The 20,350-nt window shown below is 46.9% G+C and overlaps 1 protein-coding gene across 5 annotated transcripts in view; it reads left to right on the top strand.

Moving 5' to 3' along the window:
- The window catches only part of DPYD (dihydropyrimidine dehydrogenase), a 680,031-nt gene that overhangs the window by 602,512 nt on the left and 57,169 nt on the right, over positions 1 to 20,350 (top strand). For 3 of the 5 annotated variants that reach the window (XM_075936588.1, XM_075936587.1, XM_075936589.1), the window contains one exon: positions 957 to 1,136. The exons of 1 other annotated variant lie outside the window; for it this stretch is intronic. In XM_075936588.1, the coding sequence (XP_075792703.1) occupies positions 957 to 1,136 (180 nt within the window). Of the gene's footprint in view, positions 1 to 956; positions 1,137 to 17,786; positions 17,940 to 20,350 lie in introns of those variants that run through there. One more of the 5 variants, XM_075936590.1, reaches the window with a different exon arrangement.

The raw sequence follows: 20,350 nt of genomic DNA, 5'->3' as shown, positions 1-20,350 counted from the left end.
TTATTGCCATATTTGACGTCTTTGAATTTGGGCTTTTAGTTGCTTATGCTATATCCACTAGGTCAGGAGTGAGGAACTTTCAGCATACAGCCCATCCGGGTAATCTGCTGGTAAGCTGTGAGATATTTTGTATATATTGACCTTCCTGCAGCTCCCAGTGGCCTCGGCTTGCTGTGCCAAGCCAATGGGAGCTGCAGAAAGTCGTGAATTGCAGGGACATGCTGTCTGCTACTTCCTGCAACTCCCATTGTCAATGGAACAGCAAACTTCAGCCACTGGGATCTGCAAAGGGCCATGCCTTTGGAGAATCAACATAAACTAATGTCTTGTTGTCAGCCAGTGGATTACCCTAATGTACCAAAAGTTGCTGACCACTGCACTAGGACTTTGATGGTTGATGCCTATCAGACCATCTATTCTGATGAGTGAGCTAGAGCTTGGGTCCTTGGAGAAAGACCAATAGATCATCATGAGGTTTTTTTGGTCAAGTGTTATCATTCCATTTCAATGGGGGCTGTGGGAGAGGGGTTGGGTTTTAAGTTAGTCTGATAGACAGGAGTTGGATTTAGCAGAGATGGAAAAATTTTAAGGTGTATTTCTACCTGTTGTCGGTAAGCTCTTTAGAGCAGGGACCATATCTCTGTTATATGTCTGTAGAGTGCCAAGCACAAAGGACACGTGACCGATAGGTGCCACCACAATACAAATTATAATACTAATACAAAGAGAATGAGTGTATGTTTTCCTGCACTACAGAGGGTTCTTTTCTTGAATAGCAAGTTCTGTTTGGGGAGGCCTTCTCCCATTTTCTTGGGTGGGCCTTCCTGTGTCTGGGGTGAGAGTTCATGTTCCAGAATCTAGATTGGTGGTGACTCTGGGACAAGGTACTTGTTATCAGCTTGAATTCCAGAGTTCCATTTGGAAATTTGTTGTTAATTATTGGGTGTGTTTTGTAGGTGTGTAGTGCCATACAGAATCAAGATTTCACAGTGATTGAGGACTACTGCACTGGTCTGAGAGCCCTACTTTATCTGAAAAGCATTGAGGAACTTCAAGACTGGGATGGACAGAGCCCTGCAACCATGTGCCATCAGAAAGGAAAGCCAGTACCCAAAATTGCTGATCTGATTGGAAAGGTATGCCATTACACTGAGATTCCTGTTTAATTATAGCAGTTTTTGTCTTCAAGCATAGTTTCACATGATGGGTATACTTTATTTCAATGGCCATATTTTATCAACATTGACATCAAGATGAGTTGGTAGAGGTCTTTTGTCCCCTTCTGAATTGTCACCAGGCAACTTGTGATGTCATATTATTACTGACTTGACATCATGCTGTCATATTACCATTGACATGATGTTACTACTTCATTGACAGTAGCATGACTTTTTTTAAAAAAAATATAAAATGCAAAAGCAAAAAATATTAGAAAATCTCTAAAAAAAATTAGAAAATTTAGATTAGAATGAGATTTTGGATCACAATCTGTAGTATGTTCCAACTCTTTTGCAACACTCTGGCATCAATGGCCCCAAAAGCCAGTATGAGGGAGATCTTGTTTGACATAGATCCATCTTTCCTGCTGTGTTCCATCAAACTCATTGGTAGAGCCCTGCAAATCTGCACATATCTGCTTTATATCCACAGATATCTCCATCTGTGCAAAAATTAGCTGTGAATATTTGAAGATATGGATGCTGATGCAAATTTTATATCCAGAACCCTGCAAATTTGCAGGTTTCTGTTTATATCCATGGGTATCCACAGTTCGATTTTGCAGATCTAGATGCAGATGTAGATACAAAACTTAGTATTCACTCAGGGCTGTACCCAACAGTATAGCATCTGAGCTTGAATTCAGGCTCCAAACTTCTAGACTAGCAGCCTAATCATTAGATCGTTCTTTTTGGCTCCTGAAATCTCAGCATAGCAGTGAGTCTAAGTCTTTGTTTCAAGTTATTAAAGGAGATCAGTCTGAAGAGTGGTTTCAGTTATGCATCATGCTTATTGATTCTCCTTCTCAAAGTCTAATATTACCTTGTTGAAAATGTTGTAAAAGTAAAGAATTACAAAAGAATAGGATTTGCAGTGTCAAATGCTTCCAAATCTCTGCTTATCTCTGCTGATGAATGGAGATCTTTTCAGTGGCAGGTTAGTGATTTTTTTTCTGTGGAGGTCTGAAAATTATAATGTTATCTTCTATGGAAAAGACAATCCTATTCCTAAAGCTAAGAATATTAGTGTTTAAAAAATCTAATCTCTTTCTTTTCAGCTGTGTAAGTTTGTGGTTAAAGCCGAGCTCAAAAGGTTATGTCCCAACTTTCTCTTTAACAGATATTGTCAGATAAATACACATTGCATTTACATTTTGTATAATACAGTAATGTTAACATTCTTCCCCTAAAACAACATTCAGTATTCTATCTTAGTATTACCTTTTTATTATACTAAATAGACAACCATTGTCAAGACATTTCTCATGTCCTTCTGAATGAAAAGGGGGGAAAATTACAATTTTTAGTCTTTTCAGCTTGTCACTACATCAATAATTAACTTTAAAAAGGTAGTATGAAAAGATGCTTTAAGGAAGCATTTAATAATTCAAAGGAATCTTAACTTGAAACAGGTCACATAAAAAAGAATAAAAACTAAGTCCCATGTAATCTAGTTTGGCTGGCTATGTTAGACATTTAAAAGGAACAAGAGATACAGATTATAACTGACTTTGTATTTGATTGCCTTTAATACAAAATTATATCATTGGATCATTGCTACCAGATGATAAAATATAAAGTTTATCCAAGCTGAACTATTGAAGATGTAATTGTATATTTCAGTCCCAAGTTCAGAGTGACTGCATGTCCAGTACTGAACAAATAAGAGGAAAAGGAAGAAAAATAATGCAGTGTGGGTATAAGGGAAATACTATGATGAATGACTCTACTAGAGGGAATCAGACACAAAGGCTAGATATCATTAATATTTATAAAATCATAATTAGCAAGACTGTGCCTAAACAGTGTTATTAGTGTAACTAATTACGTTATCATAAACTAAGTTAGCAGTATTATAGGAATCAGTGTTCTTACCTTCATAAATTATCGTCAGTATTGGATTCCATGTGCTGTACCTACAAATTCATCTATGTACTATAGGTTCATATGTATTCAAATCCAAATAGCTCCATACTTAGCATATTAAGTACCAAAGAAAACAAACTGAGATACATTAGAATTTTTTACTAGTACAAAAGCTATGCAAGAATGTCACTGTGTAAAACATTGACAGCCAAAGTCCTACATTCTGGTTTACAAATATTTTATGATGAGTTATTCAAATATATATTGGTTTAATAGGATTTGAAAGCTAATTCATTCAGTAGGACCATAAAGATAAACAAGAAACAGTGACAGTATTTTGCATGCTAAAGCCATGATGCTACAAGTAATAAAAACTGTCAGATTTATTGAACAGTTAATGTAAAAACATAAGGGACAGATACTCCTCCATATCAGTAACAAAATTCCTATTGCCTTCAATGGGAACAGGAGATCTGTCCCCTAGACTGCAGTTGAGACTAGGAATAAACAACTAGAGATAGGTATATTTATCAACATGATGACAGGGAATAGACTTTTTAGAGTTAGGACATATCCTACATCTGATAAAAGTGGATTTATGCTTGCAAAGACAGCAGCCCTGATCCTGGTTAGATATGCATCAATACTGATGGTAGTTCTGCTCAATAACTAGCCAAAGCAGAGCAAACCAACATATGTTCATTTTCATTATTTGAGTCAGATGCCACCAGCAGAAGATTGATTTTCCTTTTTGGTGGTTCAGGTTCTGTAATTTCTGCAGCAGAGTCTTGCTCTTTTAAGACTTCTGAAAGCATGTGCCACACCTTGTCCCTCTGAAATTTTGGACTTCAGGTCTTAAACCTTGGATTGAGTGCTGCAGCTTTTGTAGAACTCTCATATTGTTATCTTCTTTGCATTTTGTCAAATCTGCAGTGAAAGCATTCTTAAAATGACATGTGCTGGATTATCATCTGAGACTGCTATAACATGAAATATATAGCAGAATGCAGGTAAAAAAGAACTGGAGACATGCAGTTCTCCCCCAAGGAGTTCAGTCACAAATTTAATTAACATTATTTTTTTAACAAGTATCATCAGTGTGGACACGTCTTCTGGAATGGTGGTTGAAACATGAAAAGACGTATGAATATTTAGCATGTTTGGCATGTAAATATCTTGCAACACCAGCTACAACTATGCCATGTAAATGCCTTTTCTCACTTTCATGTGACCCTGTAAACAAAAAGTAAGCAGCATTATCTCCTACAAAGTGTAACCAAACTTTTGTCTGAATGATTGGCTGAACAAGTGGGACACAGTGGACTTGTATACCCTAAAGTTTTACATTGCTTTATTTTTTAATGCAATTATTTTTGTACATAATCCTACATTCGTAAGTTCAACTATTCTGATAAAAAGATTGCACTACAGTCAAAGGTGAAAGTACCGGTAAGGTGATGCACTCTGGTGCACTACCCTGATAAGAGCCAGCTAGGGTGATCCACTGCAGGAGGCGGTGGAGTGCCCTCCAAGCCAGCCTCCCAGGACTCTCCAGCAGGCTGCCACCCTAAGCAGTGGGCAAGTGAAAAGGAGTTGGATGAGGACATGCCTCACACTGGTCCAGGAGAATCACAGACCTGGGTTCACTCTCCTCCTCACATACACCCTGACCACCTTTTATGGAGAGCAGGGAGGACAAAGGCCCCTTCCCCACCCCCGCCTCCCTCCTGCCACCAATGCTGCTTGTTGTTTGCTGTTCCCCTTCCAGCACTGTCAGGGAGTGAGGAAAGCACACACTGTCCCTGCTTTCCGCTCCCTCCTGGTTAGTGCAGGAAGAGAGCAGAGGAGTGAGTGACCCACACTTCCTCACTCTCCGAGGGAATGTCTACACTACAAAGTTAGTTCGAACTAACGGATGTTAGTTCGAACTAACTTTCATAGGCGCTACACTAGCGCTCCGTTAGTTCGAATTTAATTCGAACTAACGGAGCGCTTAGTTCAAACTAGGTAATCCTCATTCCATGAGGATTAAGCCTAGTTCGAACTAGCTAGTTCGAATTAAGGGCTGTGTAGACCCTTAATTCGAACTAGTGGGAGGCTAGCCCTCCCCAGGTTTCCCTGGTGGCCACTCTGACCAACACCAGGGAAACTCTACTGCCCCCCTCCTGGCCCCGGACCCCTTAAAGGGGCACGGGCTGGCTACGGTGACCGTGCCAGGTGCAAGCCTGCCAGCACCCAGCCAGCAGACCCTGCACCTGGCACGGATCGAGCCACCCACCCGACGCCCCCCAACCCTCCCCCTCTTCCCGGGACCAGGCTGGCGGCTCCCGGGAGCTTGCCCGGGACCGCAAGAGGCGGGCACCCGCCTGGGCTAGTGCGGACATCGTGGACCTTGTCCACGACCTCCGCACTAGGCACAGGAAAGTGGCCGGCTAGGGCAGGAGAGCTGCCAGCCTGGCCACCCAGGAGCAGGTGTGCATGAAAATCAAGGGGGTCCACTGAGACCCCCGACCCTGAGCCCTGAGCTTACAATGGCCGTCCTGGGTCAGACCAAAGGTCCATCTAGCCCAGTAGCCTGTCTGCCGACAGTGGCCAACCCTAGGGACCCTGGAGGGGATGGACCGAAGACAGTGACCAAGCCATTTGTCTCGTGCCATTCCTCTCCAGCCTTCCACAAACCTTGGGCAGGGACACCACTCCTACCCCCTGGCTAATACCACTCCATGGACCCAACCTCCATGACTTGATCTCACGTCCCTTTAAACTCTGTTCTAGTTGTAGCCTTCACAGCCTCCTGCAGCAAGGAGTTGCACAGGTTGACTCTTTGCTTTGTGAAGAACTACTTTCTGTTACTAGTTTGAAGCCTGCTACCCATTCCTTTCCTTTGGTGTCCTCTACTCCTTCTTTATGGGAACTAATGAAGAAACTTTTCTGTATGCACCCTCTCCACCCAACTCCTGCTTTTAGAGACCTCTATCCTGTCCCCCCTCCGTCTCCTCTTTTCTAAGCTGAAAAGTCCCAGTCTCTTTAGCCTCTCTTCATATGGGACCTGTTCCCAACCCCTGATCATTTTAGTTGCCCTCCCCTCTCCCAGCCTCTCTCTTCCCCTCTCCCACCTCCTTTTCCAAGTCTCCCCCAGTTTTGTTCAATAAAGACAGATTCCATTTTTGAACACAATTGTCCTTTATTTTGTACATCAAGAAGAGGGGCTAGGGAAGGGTAAGTGGAAGGAGGTGAGGGACGAGTGGGGTATGCGCCCCTGATGGAGAGGACTGGGCTTGCTCTGCGGGCTTTTGGGGTGGAAGCTCTCCTGCAGCCCCCCAATTGCCTCCTCTCCCCAGATGGCAGCCTGCGGCAAGTGCAGCCGGGCTGATGGCCGAGTGCTGTGATGTGCCCAGTGTGGGTAGTCCGGGCAAGCCAAGCCAGGATTGGTTTGCAAGCGGGGCACCCCTGAGAACTGTCTGTCCGGGGTGGGGGTTGGGACCCTTTAAGCACAGCCCTCGGCTAGCCTGATACAGCATCTCCATGCTCTAAGTCCTCCTTTGATGCCCTGCCGGCACTGCTTCCGGCCATCCTTAAGCCTGGTTCAGGGTCCACTTAATGTGGACATGCTAGTTCAAATTCACAAAACGCTAATTCGAACTAGTTTTTTAGTCTGGATCCATTAGTTTGAATTAGCTTAGTTCGAATTAACTAATTCGAACTAAGTTATTTCGAATTAACGTTGTAGTGTAGACGTACCCCTAGAGACTGACAGAAGGGGAAGAGAAAGAAACAAGCAGTGTTGGCGGGAATGGGAGGGGGTGTCAGCTGCCCCTGCCCTCCCCAAGGGGTGCCCTTGCCTCCCTGCACTTCTGCACATATCTCAACCCTGTGCCCTGAGCCTCTCCATACCCCCATCCTCCTCCAGTTCCTACACCCCTGCACACACACACCAACCCTCTGCACCGAGGTCCTCCTCACAGCCCCAACACTGTACTCTGGGCCCATTCTCACATATCCCCACCCCGACCCTCATGCCTACACTTCCTACAGCCCTAGCCCCCTTTCCTGACTCATGCACCCCCACAGCCCAATTGCCTTCCCTGAGCCCCCTGCACTCCACCCCACACTTAAATTTCTTATAGGTGCTACCATATAGCACCCCCCCATAGCCCACTGTCCTAAGTGTCCCCATACCTGTAAGAAATTTAAGTTACTTTACCCCTGAACAGTACTTAGGTGAATTAAAAAATACTGATAGAAATGTAGCCGTGTTAGTCAGGGGTAGCTGAAGCAAAATGCAGGACAATGTAGCACTTTAAAGACTAACAAGATAAACCATAAACCATCTTGTTAGTCTTTAAAGTGCTAAATTGTCCTGCATCTTAAAAAATACTGTTTCTTTTGTTTTTTACTCTACAAGTGTTTCTAATAAAAAATAAATATGAAGTGAGCACTGTGCATATTATGTTCTGGGTTGAAATTGAAATCATTATGCACGTTATGAACCTCCGTAATTTGAACTTCCTGGTCCAGCAACACCCTTTGTCCAACATTGTCAGTAACCCTGTGGGTGCGCTGGGGTCGGAGCACTCAGAGGGGAAAAAACAGCAAGCTGGGAACAGAAGAGTTGCTGGATCAGGGAAGAACAGAGTCCCAAGCAACTGGAGCGGAGGAGCCAGAGCAGGGGAGTCACAGGACCCTGAGGCTGGAGCAGGGTGTTGTGGCACCTCAAGGGCCAGAGCAGGGGAGTCCTGGGGGCTGGCCACCAGCAGCAGGGTAACTACAGTGCCCCGCAGGCCGACTGCCAGAGCAGTGGAGACAGGAGCTAGACCATAGGAGCCCCGAGGGCCAGCTGCTGGGAGCAGAGGAGCTGGCATTGATTTCCCAAATCTAGCAAACTTCCTGTTTGGGACCAATCACGTCCCAAGGGTATTGAACTAGGGAGGTTCAACCTGAATTTGAAAATGTGTAAAACATCCAAAATTATTTAAACAAATGGCATTCCATTATTGTTTAACAGTGCAATTAATCATGATCAATTTTTAATCATGTGACAGACCTAGTAAGAATAAATGCTCAGTTTTCAGAACAGAGAGAAGTAAATAGTGATGTCCCCCAGTGAGTCTGTAGTGGGACCAGTCCTATTCAACATGTTTATAAATGATCTGAAGAAAGGGGTAGACAGTGAGGCGGCCAGATATTCAGGTGATGCAAAATTACTCAAGATATTTAAGTTCAAAGCAGATTTATGATGAGTTAGAAAGGGATCTCACAGAACTGGGGAACTGAACAACACATTGGGAGAAGAAATTCGGTGTTGATAAATGCAAATTCACACATATTGAAAAACATAATCCCAACTATACATATAAAATGATAGGGATAAATTAGCTGTTATCATTCTAGAGATTTCTGAGTCAATGTGGCTAGTTCTCTGAAAACATTCACACAAAGTGCAATGGCAGTCAAAAAAGAAAACAGAATGTTGGGAATCATTATGAAAGGGTTAGAAAATAAGATAGAAAAATAGCATATTGCCTCTATATAAATGCATAGTATGCCCACATCTTGACTACTGTGTGCAGATCTAAACAAGATATCTCCCCATCTCAAAACAAGATATGTTGGAGTTAGAAAAGATATAGAAAAGGGCAACAAAAATGATTAGGGGTATGGAACAGCTTCCATGTGAAGAGAGACTGGGACTTTTCAGCTTGGAAAAGAAATGACTAAGGGGCGAGGGTGTGTGACAGAGATCTATAAAATCATGACCTGTGTGGAGAAGGTAAATAAGAAGTGTTATTTACTCCTCATAATGCAAGAACTATGGGTCACCAAATGAAATTAATTGGAAGCAGATTTAAAACAAAAAAAGGAAGCATTTTTTCACACAATACACAGTCAATCTTTGGAACTCTTTACTATATAATAGTGTGAAGGCTAAGACTATAACAGGTTCAAAAAAGAACGCCATATTTCATTGAGGATAGGTCCATCTATGACTAATAGCCAGGACAGTCAAAGAAGCAAAGCCAAACTCTGAAGTGTCCCTAACCTCTGTTTGCCAGAGGTTGTGAATGGGAAACAGGGAGTGGATCACTTGATTATTACCTGTTCTGTTCATTCCCTCTGGGTATGTCTACACTACAGCACTAATTCGAACTAACTTAGTTCGAATTAGTTAATTCGAACTAAGCTAATTCGAACTAGCGCACCTAGACTTAAAAATTAGTTCGAATTAGCGTTTTGCTAATTCGAACTAGCATGTCCACACTGAGTGGACCCTGAACTGAGGTTAAGGATGGCCGGAAGCAGTGCCGGCAGGGCATCAGATTAGGACTTAGAGTGTGGAGCTGCTGTCTCAGGCTAGCCGAGGGCTGTGCTTAAAGGAACCCGACCCCCACCCCAGACAGACAGTTCTCAGGGGTTCCCTGCTTACAAAGCAGTCCTGGCTTGGAGTGCCCTGAGTGCCCACACTCGGCACATTACAGCACTCGGCCATCAGCCTGGCTGCACTTGGGGGGGGGGGGTCAATCAAGGGGCTTCAGGAGAGTTTCCACCCCGAGGAGCCCGCAGAGCCAGCCCAGTCCTCCCCATCGGGGGCTCGTACCCCATTCCTCCCTCACCTCCTTCCACTTACCCCTCCCTAGTCTCCCAAACTTTTTGACACGGGGACCAGTAAATCCATTCACGAGCTTTTGGAGGACTGGTAACATTCATTTGCATATTTGCATATTCAATAAGCAAATGATGAATATTCAAATAAGTTGTTTCTGGTCCTCCGAAAGCCCCCAGTGCCAGCGTTAGCAAAGCTTTTGATACAGTCACCCACAATATTCTTGCCAGCAAGTTAAGGGAATATGGATTGGATAAATGGACTGTAAGGCTGTGTCTAGACTACATGGCTCCATTGATGGAGCCATGTAGATTAGGGTTGTAGGCAAAGGCAAATGAAGCCGTGATTTAAATGATCGCGGCTTCATTTACATTTACATGGCTGCCGCGCTGAGCCGACAAACAGCTGATCAGCTGTTTGTCCGCTCAGCGCGCTAGTCTGGACGCTCCCGCACCGACATAAAAGCCCTTTGTCAGCAGCCCCGTTATTCCTTGTGGGATGAGGTTTACCGGGGCTGCCGACAAAGGGCTTTGATGTCGGCAGGGGAGCGTCCAGACTAGCGCGCTGAGTGGACAAACAGCTGATCAGCTGTTTGTCGGCTCAGCACAGCAGCCATGTAAATGTAAATGAAGCCGCGATCATTTAAATCACGGCTTCATTTGCCTTTGCCAAAAAAACAAATCTACATGGCTCCATCGACGGAGCCATGTAGTCTAGACATACCCTAAGATGGATAGAAAGCTGGCTAGATCAGGGTTTCCCAAACTTTTTACTTTAGTTGGAACCTGTTTTTTTCAGTACTGTCTTTTGCAGCCCAAAATATAAACGCATATAAAAAAAGAATGAAAAATGTATACATTTTCAGTGTTTCAGCCGGCTGCATCCTCCACCCAGCCTGGGTCAGGGCTTGGGGGATCTGGTGCCCCATGAGCACTTCAGGAGGCGGGAGCAGGAGCAGATTGGGGGTAGGGTATCTGGCTAAGAGGGAGGGTGTAAGGAAGGGTAGGGTTGCCATGTGTCCGGTTTTGTACTGGACAGTCCAGTATTTGAAGGTTTTGTCTGGAAAAGAAATTGAGAAATTACCAGATATATAAAATGCCTGGTATTTTCTAATTAGGTACATTTTATTATAATTAGGTGTATTAGTCCTTAGCTGCCTGACTGGTAAATGTGCTCGCGCTGAGTGTGTCTACCTGCCAGGCCGTTCGCAACTACTCCAGGGAGGGTATGTGGGAGGAGGGGGAGGCAAAATGGAATCCCTGGCCAGACTCACTCTTCTGCCAGGGTCTGCAGGGTCTGCATGTGCCCAGGTCAGTCCCGCTCCCCTCCCTTTCTCTTCTCGATCTCCCCAGTCCAGCCCTGCTTCCAACGGCCGGTTCCCCTCGCTACCCACCAATCTCCCCCGGTCAGCCCCGCTCCCCCGATGGCCCTCCCACCAGTCCCACTGTCCCCGTCCAGCCCTGCTTCCGGCAGCTGATTCTCCCATCCTCCTCCTCCTGATCTCCCCCGGCCAGCTCCCCCTCCCCCCATGCAGCCCTGGTTCTGCTGCCTGCCCTCTCTGATCTCCGCCGCTGGACAGGCCTGCTGCCCCCAACCCTGCTTCCGTCGCCTGCCCACCCACATACCCAGATCTCCACGGGACAGCCCTACTCCCCCAGCCCTGCTTTCGGCGCCCGCCTGGATCTCCATGGGAGAGCCGCGCTGCTCCCAGCCCTGCTTTGGCTGCCCACCTGCCTGCCTGCCCAGATCTCCACCGAGACAGCCCCACTCCCCCAGTCCTGCTTTTGCCACCCGCTTCTTCCCCCCATCCTCCTCCCAGCCTGCCCTGCTCTGCTCCGCTCCCGGCAGCCATGCTAAAGCCCGGTATTTTTTTCCTGCGGCCCAGTACCGGGCCGTGGCCCATGGTTTGGGAAACGCTGTTCTAGAGCATCAGCCTATAGTTCACACGGTGCCCTGTAGAGGTCCCTGATCTAGAGCTGTGATTGGTGCTGGTGTGATTGTGTAATGGAGTTGGGACTCACTGTTGCAGTGCATCCTGCAGGTCATGCTGGGAATTAACTCTGACTCTCCTTCTGGTCTCACCTGTTGTCTCTCTGTGCTCTCTCCACCGTCTGGCTCTGAATCTGCATTGCTCCCAAGAGCACAGCATCCTCTTCAAGACACTGCCTTCCGGCAGTGCCCACCACTCAAATCTCTTGCTCCGTTCAGGCGTATCAACAGTTCTAAGTCTTGCCCTCTGCCACCATGGCCAAACCAGTTCTGGTGTGGTCCTTCATCTCCGGGGCACGGCACAGTCTATAAAGCCCACCCTTTAGTGTGGCTAGAGACAGTGCAAGGGAAAAGGAAGGGACCCCAGCCATCCCACTACTCTGGCTCCTGATGGAAGGATCCTTTGGTTGTCCTGCCTGCCTTCTCTCTCGTCTACTGCCTCTTACTCCCTGGGCCACTTCTTCTGTGACCCTTTAGATCTTCTCAGTCCTTGTATCAAGACCACAGCCTGGTAGGCATCAAGTTGGCGCCTCCTTCTCCTGCTCTATTCTATCTAAAGTACTTCTCAGGGAATCAGTCCTGCACCTTCCTTGGTCAGGACCCCACTGCTCTTTGTTCTGCTGAGCAGCTCCTTATAACGGGGCCGCACCAGCAAGCCACCATCTCATTATCTCCTTATAAACCTATCTCTAATTGGCCAGGGCTCTGTGAAGGCTCCCTCGAGCCTGCTTCAACCCCTTCTGACCAGAGTGGGGCAGCCACCCCACTACAGACCTCCAGTATCATTTTAGGGTAGGGGCTGGTAAGGCTCCCTATGAGGCTATGTTTAGCGTTGCACTCTGCAGAGGTTTCTGGGCTAGAACCATGGCTGATAAAGCTCCTACTATTAGAATTAGGACATGGGCAGATTTGTTTTTTCATACTTGGATTTGCTTTATGGCTTGTGGAGATCCGTAAGCGAGAGTTACTGTTGGGGTCTGGAAGGCTCCTTGGACTAGCATTCAAGTTGTGGTCAGTATGGATTCCTGCACCAGGGTTAAGATTGTGACAGAGGCTCCATCTGGACATAATCCTGAATACATTTCCAGCCAAAGTGATGAATTGCTATAGATCCTAAACTCATTCTCCTTAAACCAGCTCACTTGGGCTTTGTCTACACTACGAGTTTTTGCCAGAAGAGGCAATGCAAATGAAGCGCTGATTAGCATTTTGTCATGCTTCATTTTCATAATCTCCTTCGATGCCTTTTGTGCAAGAGGTTTTTGCACAAAAACAGGCAGTGTAGACATATCCATTTTGCGCAAAAAGCATTTTTTGAGCAAGATCCTCATGCATTATCCTGGAGAGGGATAAGGATCTTGTGCAAAAAGGAGTTTTTGTGCAAAATGGACACGTTCACACTACCTGTTTTTGTACAAAAACCTCTTGTGCAAAAGGCATTCGAGGAGATTATGCAAATGAAGCGCAATAAAATGCTAATCAGCACTTCATTTGCTTTTCCTCTTCCGGCTATATAGATAAAGCCTTACTGCTTTCAACACAGTCTATTCAGCATTTTGGGGGATCCTTCCCATTGAATGAAACATATTGGACACTGGGAAAGATTTGTTCTGTCTTACAGTGTCCTCCTGGGTATGTCTACACTACAAAGTTAATTCGAACTAACAGACATTAGTTCGAATTAACTTTAATAGGCGCTACACTAGCGCTCCGCTAGTTCGAATTTAAATCGAACTAGCGAAACGCTTAGTTCGAACTAGGAAAACCTCATTTTATGAGGATTAAGCATAGTTCGAACTAGCTAGTTCGAATTAAGGGGTGTGTAGACCCTTAATTCAAATTAGTGGGAGGCTAGCCCTCCCTAGGTTTCCCTGGTGGCCACACTGGCCAACACCAGGGAAACTCTATGCCCCCCTCCCGGCCCCGGACCCCTTAAAGGGGCAGGGGCTGGCTACGGTGCTCATGCCAGGTGCAAGCCTGCCAGCACCCAGCCAGAAGACCCTGCACCTGGCACGGATCGAGCCACCCACCCGATGCCCCCCAGCCCTCCTCCTCTTCCTGGGACCAGGCTGGCGGCTACCCGGGACCGCAAGAGGCGGGCACCCGCCTGGGCTAGTGCAGACATCGTGGAGCTCGTCCACAATCTCCGCGCTAGGCACAGGAAAGTGGCCGGCTAGGGCAGGAGAGCTGCCAGCCTGGCCACCCAGGAGCAGGTGTGCATGAAAATCAAGGTTGTCCACTGAGACCCCCGACCCTGAGCCCTGAGCTTACAATGGCCGTCCTGGGTCAGACCAAAGGTCCATCTAGCCCAGTAGCCTGTCTGCCGACAGCGGCCAACCCTAGGGACCCTGGAGGGGATGGACCAAAGACAGGGTACGTCTACACTACAGCGCTAGTTCGAACTAACTTAGTTCGAATTAGTTAATTCGAACTAAGCTAATTCGAACTAACGCGTCTAGAACTAAAAACTAGTTCGAATTAGCGTTTTGCTAATTCGAACTAGCAAGTCCACATTGAGTGGACTCTGAACAGGGCTTAGGGATGGCCGGAAGCAGTGCCGGCAGGGCATAAGAGGAGGACTTAGAGCGTGGAGATGCTGTCTCAGGCTAGCCCAGGGCTGCGCTTAAAGGGTCCCGACCCCCACCCCGGACACACAGTTCTAAGGGGTGCCCCGCTTACAAATAAGTTCTGGCTTGGAGTGCCCGGAGTACCCACACTGGGCACATCACACCACTCGGCCATCAGCCCGGCTGCACTTGCCGCAGGCTGCCATCTGGGGAGAGGGGGCAATCGGGGGGCTGCAGGAGAGCTTCCACCCCCAGAAGCCCGCAGAGCCAGCCCAGTCGTCCCCATCGGGGGCTCGTACCCCATTCCTCCCTCACCTCCTTCCACTTACCCTTCCCTAGCCCCCCTTCTTCTTGATGTACAAAATAAAGGACACGTGTGTTCAAAAATAGAAACTCTGTTTATTTAACAAAACTCGGGGAAACTGGGAAAAGGAGGTGGGAGAGGGGAAGAGAGAGGCTGGGAGAGGGGAGGGGGGAAACTGGGAGGATGGAGCTGAAAGGGGGAAGCAAGGGAAAGGAGGGGGTGGGGAAACTGAAGGATCAGGGGTGGGGGTCTCGCCGGGCCAACCGCCTCCCAGTACGGCGAGGGAGGGGGCCTCGGCGTCCCCGGGGGGATGCGGTGAAGGGTGCGGAGGTTGAGGTGGGGGGTGTGGACATTGAGGAAGAGGTTGTGGGGGTTGAGGAGGAAGAGGTGGGAGGGGGGCAGGAGTGGGAGGAGGGACAGCAGTTGGGGGGGCAGCAGGCACAGGACCAGCACGGGGCACCATGCTCTGCAGCAGGAGCTGCAGGTTGGTGCTCAGCCCTCGGAACTCAGCCAGCAGCTTGTGGCGGACCTGCAGGTCTTCCCGCATCCAGGCCTGTAGTGTGCGGTGCACGGCTCGCAGGGCCCCCAGGTGCTGGTCCCGGTACTCCTGCTCCGTGCTGGCGGTCCGGAGCAGGCCGCGGGTGCGGGAGCATGTCCCGGGCGGGGTGGTGCGCCCTGCACGAGCAGCTGGTGCTGCTGTAGAGAAAGAAGAGAAGGGGTCAGTTCTCCCTGGGGACGCAGAGGATGATGCCCAGCCCCCTCCCCAACTCCGCAACGTGACCGTGTCCTGCACCGTCACAGCCGCTGTGCTTGTACAGAGGCCATGGTCAGGATGTCTGGCTCTCCCCGGGACTGAGAGCTGCCCCAATACCGCACCCATGTCCCTGTGCCATGTATAGTGTGGCCGGGGCGGCGGGGAGGATGGGGAGATGTCCCCTGCTTCCGTGTAGAGGGGACATGTGAAGGGAAAGCATCCTGCTGGGTCCTGCTCCGGGGTCGGGAGCATGTCACGTCTCTTTGCACAAGCATGAGTCTATTGGGCAATGGCCCCTGGGTGTCACGCAGCTGGAGCCACCTGCCCAAAGGTGGCATGGCACGTGCTCGCACGTGCACAGGTGTCTGCGTGATCCGTGGAAGGCATGGCCCACGCACGCGGTCTCTGGTCTCCCTCCCACCTCCCCCCCCCCCCCCCCGAACTACTTAATTCAAAGTACTTACCCAGTACGATCTCCCTGGACGACCCTGCTGGAACAGCTGGCGGTGGCCCCTCCGGTGCGCCCAGGTCAGGGCCCTCTGGTTCTGGCTCGCTGTCCCCGGGCTGACACGGACTGCCCTGCCCCCCAAGAGTTGGTGGAGGGCAGCGAAGTAGGGGCAAGTGGCAGCCCCTGCATCGGCGCCTCCCCTTGTGGCCCTAGCGTACCCCTGCTGCAGCTGTTTTAACTTAATTCGCACCTGCTCCTGGGTGCGCCTGTGTCCCCTGCTGGCCATGGCGGCTGCTATGCGGCCGTAAACGGCCGCGTTCCTCCTCCTAGTGCGGAGATCATGGACATTGGGGGCCTGCCCCCAAATCTCAATGAGGTCCATGACCTCCGCACTAGACCAGGAGGCCGCACACCGTCTACGGCCCCTCGCTGGCCCCTGGGTGCTCGGGGACTGGGCAGGGGACGGCTCACTGCCACTGGCTACCTGGCTCATTGTGGGGCCACTGGCTCAGGGGCAGAGACTGCTGGCAGGGCTGGCTGACTCCAGTGCCGTCTGGCCAGAGTCTACCCCTTTAAGGCCCCGGGGCTGTGGGAGAGGAGAAGAGTTTTCCTGGTTGTGCCCAGAGAGGCCACCAGGGGGAACCTGGGGAGGGCTAGCCTCCCACTAGTTCGAACTAAAGGGCTACACAGCCCTTAGTTCGAACTAGTAAGTTCAAACTAGGCTTAATCCTCGTAAAATGAGGTTTACCTAGTTCAAACTAAGCGCTCCGTTAGTTCGAATTAAGTTCGAACTAACGGAGCGCTAGTGTAGCGCCTATGAAAGTTAGTTCGAACTAACGTCTGTTAGTTCGAACTAACTTTGTAGTGTAGACATACCCTAGCTGAGTTGGCTTGTCCCCAAGGGTAATTCTGTCTGAAGCTCTCTCAAAGTAGCTAGTGAAGCAGTCTCCAGCAGGATTATTTGGTTTTATTCCAAATAGGCCTGCTGATAAAGGGGACAACTGCAACAGGGTCCAGCAACTCAAAAGGCAGTAGTGGCTGGAGCCTTGGGTCCTTTGAATTGCCACTGGAGTACTTACTGGGCAAAGTGCTCTGGACAATGCTAAGGGCTGGTGGGGGAGGTGTGTGTCATTCTCTGGGTGATGCTGACGGCTGGCTGCCCGCTACCTCCACTCCTTCTGCCTGAGCTCCACCCCTTTTAGGTGCATGGAGCCAGCCCCTCCACCTTGCCCAGGGGCCTAGCAAGTCTGTCAGACCCCAATTCCAAACCTTCTTAACAAAACAAATAAAAACTTTACAGATTCTTCTGTGCAGGTTGAGTAGTTCCTTCCCCAGTCATTCTATCACAACATTAAGTTCAGCAGCCCAACATTTCCTGACATACATCAGAGCCACAGCAACAAAAGGATTTTGTAACATCATCTTTCTGTCCATTAAGTTTCTGGAGAAATTCCTCTCTCTCTCTCTCTGGTAGCTATAGTAGCAGTCCATTTGGGCACACAGACTAACACCTCATCTTTCTAGAGGGTATTGTGATTTCCCCCTTCATCTCCTGCTGCCCTCTTTTCTGAGGATCAGCCAGGTAAGTTCCAGATCTTTTCCCAGGTGCAGAAGGTGTAACTAACTGCAAGCTCCTGTGACCCTGAAAAAATAATATTCCTTATGCCTTCACATTCATCATTAAAAAGTCACCATCCATAGTGCTGTCTCTGAGATACTGTAGTTAGTCCCTGTTCTAAATAGCAGGTATAAACGTCATTGTTTATTACATAAAATGCTAATCTTTGGACAATTTAAATTTTTATGGTGTCCTCTTCATTCGGCGTCTGATAGGTTTCTGATACCATTAAATATAGTCCCAACAATTTAACCACTTCATCATGGTAGATATACATTTATCCATGACCACTTCAAGGGAAGTGACAGCTCAGACCTTCTAACAGATTAGAAGAAGACAACAAAGTTTATCATCTACCATCTGTGCTTTTCAGGATCATTTATTTATTTTTTGTTTGTTTGTTTTGCTGGTTTGGTTTGCAGAAACTTGAAGCCTTGGCACAAACAACTGCTGCTAAGATCAGCCGTGAATCAGCTTTCCATTACTACAAATCAATTGTTTAAATGTAAGAGATAAATTGACTTGGACTTGTCTCAGATATAATTTCATCTTGCAAACAACAGACACCAAAGTGAAAGGAAAGAGTGGTAATGATGACATCACAGATCTTTCTTTCTGACTCCCTCTAGGAAAAAAAAAACCTTTGTAAAAGCATATTTATCTTGGATGTCTTTAGGCGTTTTTATCAGGCACATGACCCATTCAGTCTGATGGATAAGATGAACAATGTTATTTCATGAGCCAAGGTTATTACTATGTCTATATATAATTATATGTCTCTATCACCCAAAATTAACAGAATTGTGTTTTAAAATACATGTTCATGTGTTTTTCCAGAAGGTATAGGAATAAGAGTGATTAAGATAAGTGTGTTGTCATAGGGTATCTAGTCAGGGTACAGTATTCCCCATGGGCATAATTTGATCTCCTATATGTAGTCACTGTCTCATCCTGTCTGCTTCTTCCAGAAATCTGTCATTAGTTACATACTGATTTTACTCCAGAGACCTGAACTAATTATGTCCAAGAAATACATTGGTGTCAGCTGATGGTAACAATAGTGTTATAGCATGTGTCTTTAGAGTGGTTTCACTAGCATCAACATAAAGTGTAAAAATCATACTTCACATGGGGACCTGTATGCTAAGTAGTTAAATAGTAAAAATAATCATGCATATTAAATTGGCAAGTATGGGCTTAGTAAAAAATATTAAACACACGAAGAAGTGACACTAGCTTCAACCCAGAATTTAGAAACTTTTCAAAAAACAAAGTTTGTTTAAGCAAATATTATCCAAAGGTGAAAGTTCTAGAAGATGCTATAAAGAAATGAGAAAGATAAATACATCTTGTTTAATAAGTATTTGAAAGGCGGAACAGATTGATTTTTATTTTAAAGCCTTCTCATCAATTAGGACAGTGCTAAAAGGAGATCTGAAGAAAGTTTATTATAAAAGCATATCAATAGTAGGTGGTCTCCATCTGCAAGTATATGAGAGATAATAATGTTCCAAGATATTGAAGACTCCATCTGGTGTGTGATCAGGGAAAATTCTCAGCCCCCTAAAGTAAAAATATTAAGTGTCTACTCTGTTCTTTGCATAATGGACCTTCCATTGAAGTTAAAATATCTGTGCATTCCAAAAACAGTATAAAAGCTAAAGGCTGTGTCTTCTGATCTGCAAGAAACCTGGTGAATTCTAGCCTACTGGCAGGCACCTCTAAAAAGACTTTATATTAAACTATTACACCATTGTATAGAAATGATTTTAACCCAAAATATTCCCATGTTTAAAAAAATACATCAAATACAACAATCACACCCAAACTTTGAAAATCTTGGGTCCATTTAACAAGGACAGAACTCTCATTGAATTCATTGAGTCTTGGATTTCATCCTAATGTTTGGGATTACTGTAAAACACTACACTACTAATTTTATAAGAGATGGAGAGGTCAGCTTGATATAGTGCAGTGATACATTTCTGAACTCCACCAGAGAAAATAACTCAGGCACCTTAGCTCCTTGTTTTCTGTACTTCATGAAGAACATGCAGCCCAGTGAAGGCAGGACTAATATTCCTGGCCAACAGTGAGAGGACAAAATGGCTCATGGCCTGGCTGATCAAAGACAAAACTAAACAAAATGTTTCTGTGAGCGTTGGTGAAGAAATGTTTCCCTGTGCCCATATTAGCGATGTAAAATACAGTTTATGTAGTAAACTAGTTAAATGTTCAATTTAACCAGTTAAATGTTTAAATGGGGATTGTGGGGGACCCACTCCAGCCTGCTGGGTTGGAGTGGCCCCCCACCTGCCGTGGCCAGGCTAGGGTGGGGCAGAGGCCGCTCCAGCCTCATGCTGGGCTGCCAGCTCCCAGTCTGTGTAGGCTTGGAGCTGGCAACCCTGAGGGTCTGGAGCAGTCCACCACCTGTGTCGTTATCCAGTAAGCATCTCCCAGTAAGGGGGATGCTTAATGAGTAAGTGGTTACTTGTTCACATCCATAGCCCTTATAACTGCTTCTCTAGAGTACCCCTAAGGGAACTCGTATCACTGGTTGAGAAACACTGCTTTACAGCGTCACTTCTTACGGAAACAGCTTATTGTTATATAAAATGTATCATCCCTAACAGCTAAGCCATTTCAAGGAGAAATGGATAAAACAAAAGGACTAGGATTACTAAAATGGCTTCTAAATGGTTTAATCTCTGTGGGTTTTCTATATACTGTATGATAAATTTACTATAAGCACTGAATGTAGAAGTTTGTAATCTTGGTCACTAAGGGCATGCCTACACTGGGGAGTTATTTCAAAACTAGACAATTAGCCCATCATAAGACAGGATTTTCAGGTCTCTCTTCCACATCGGTCTTCTCTCCTGAGCCTCCAGTCTCTCACTCCATCTCTCTCCTCCTCCTACTTCCTCCCCCTCTCTCTCTCAGCTCTCCTCCGCCTCCTGCCTCTCTCTCTGTCTCTCTCTTTCAC

This window comes from Pelodiscus sinensis, chromosome 9 (genome assembly GCF_049634645.1).
Source record: "Pelodiscus sinensis isolate JC-2024 chromosome 9, ASM4963464v1, whole genome shotgun sequence".
NCBI lineage: Eukaryota > Metazoa > Chordata > Testudines > Trionychidae > Pelodiscus > Pelodiscus sinensis.
The sequence above is the reverse complement of the archived record's forward strand: the minus strand, read 5'-3'. Positions and strand labels throughout refer to the sequence as shown.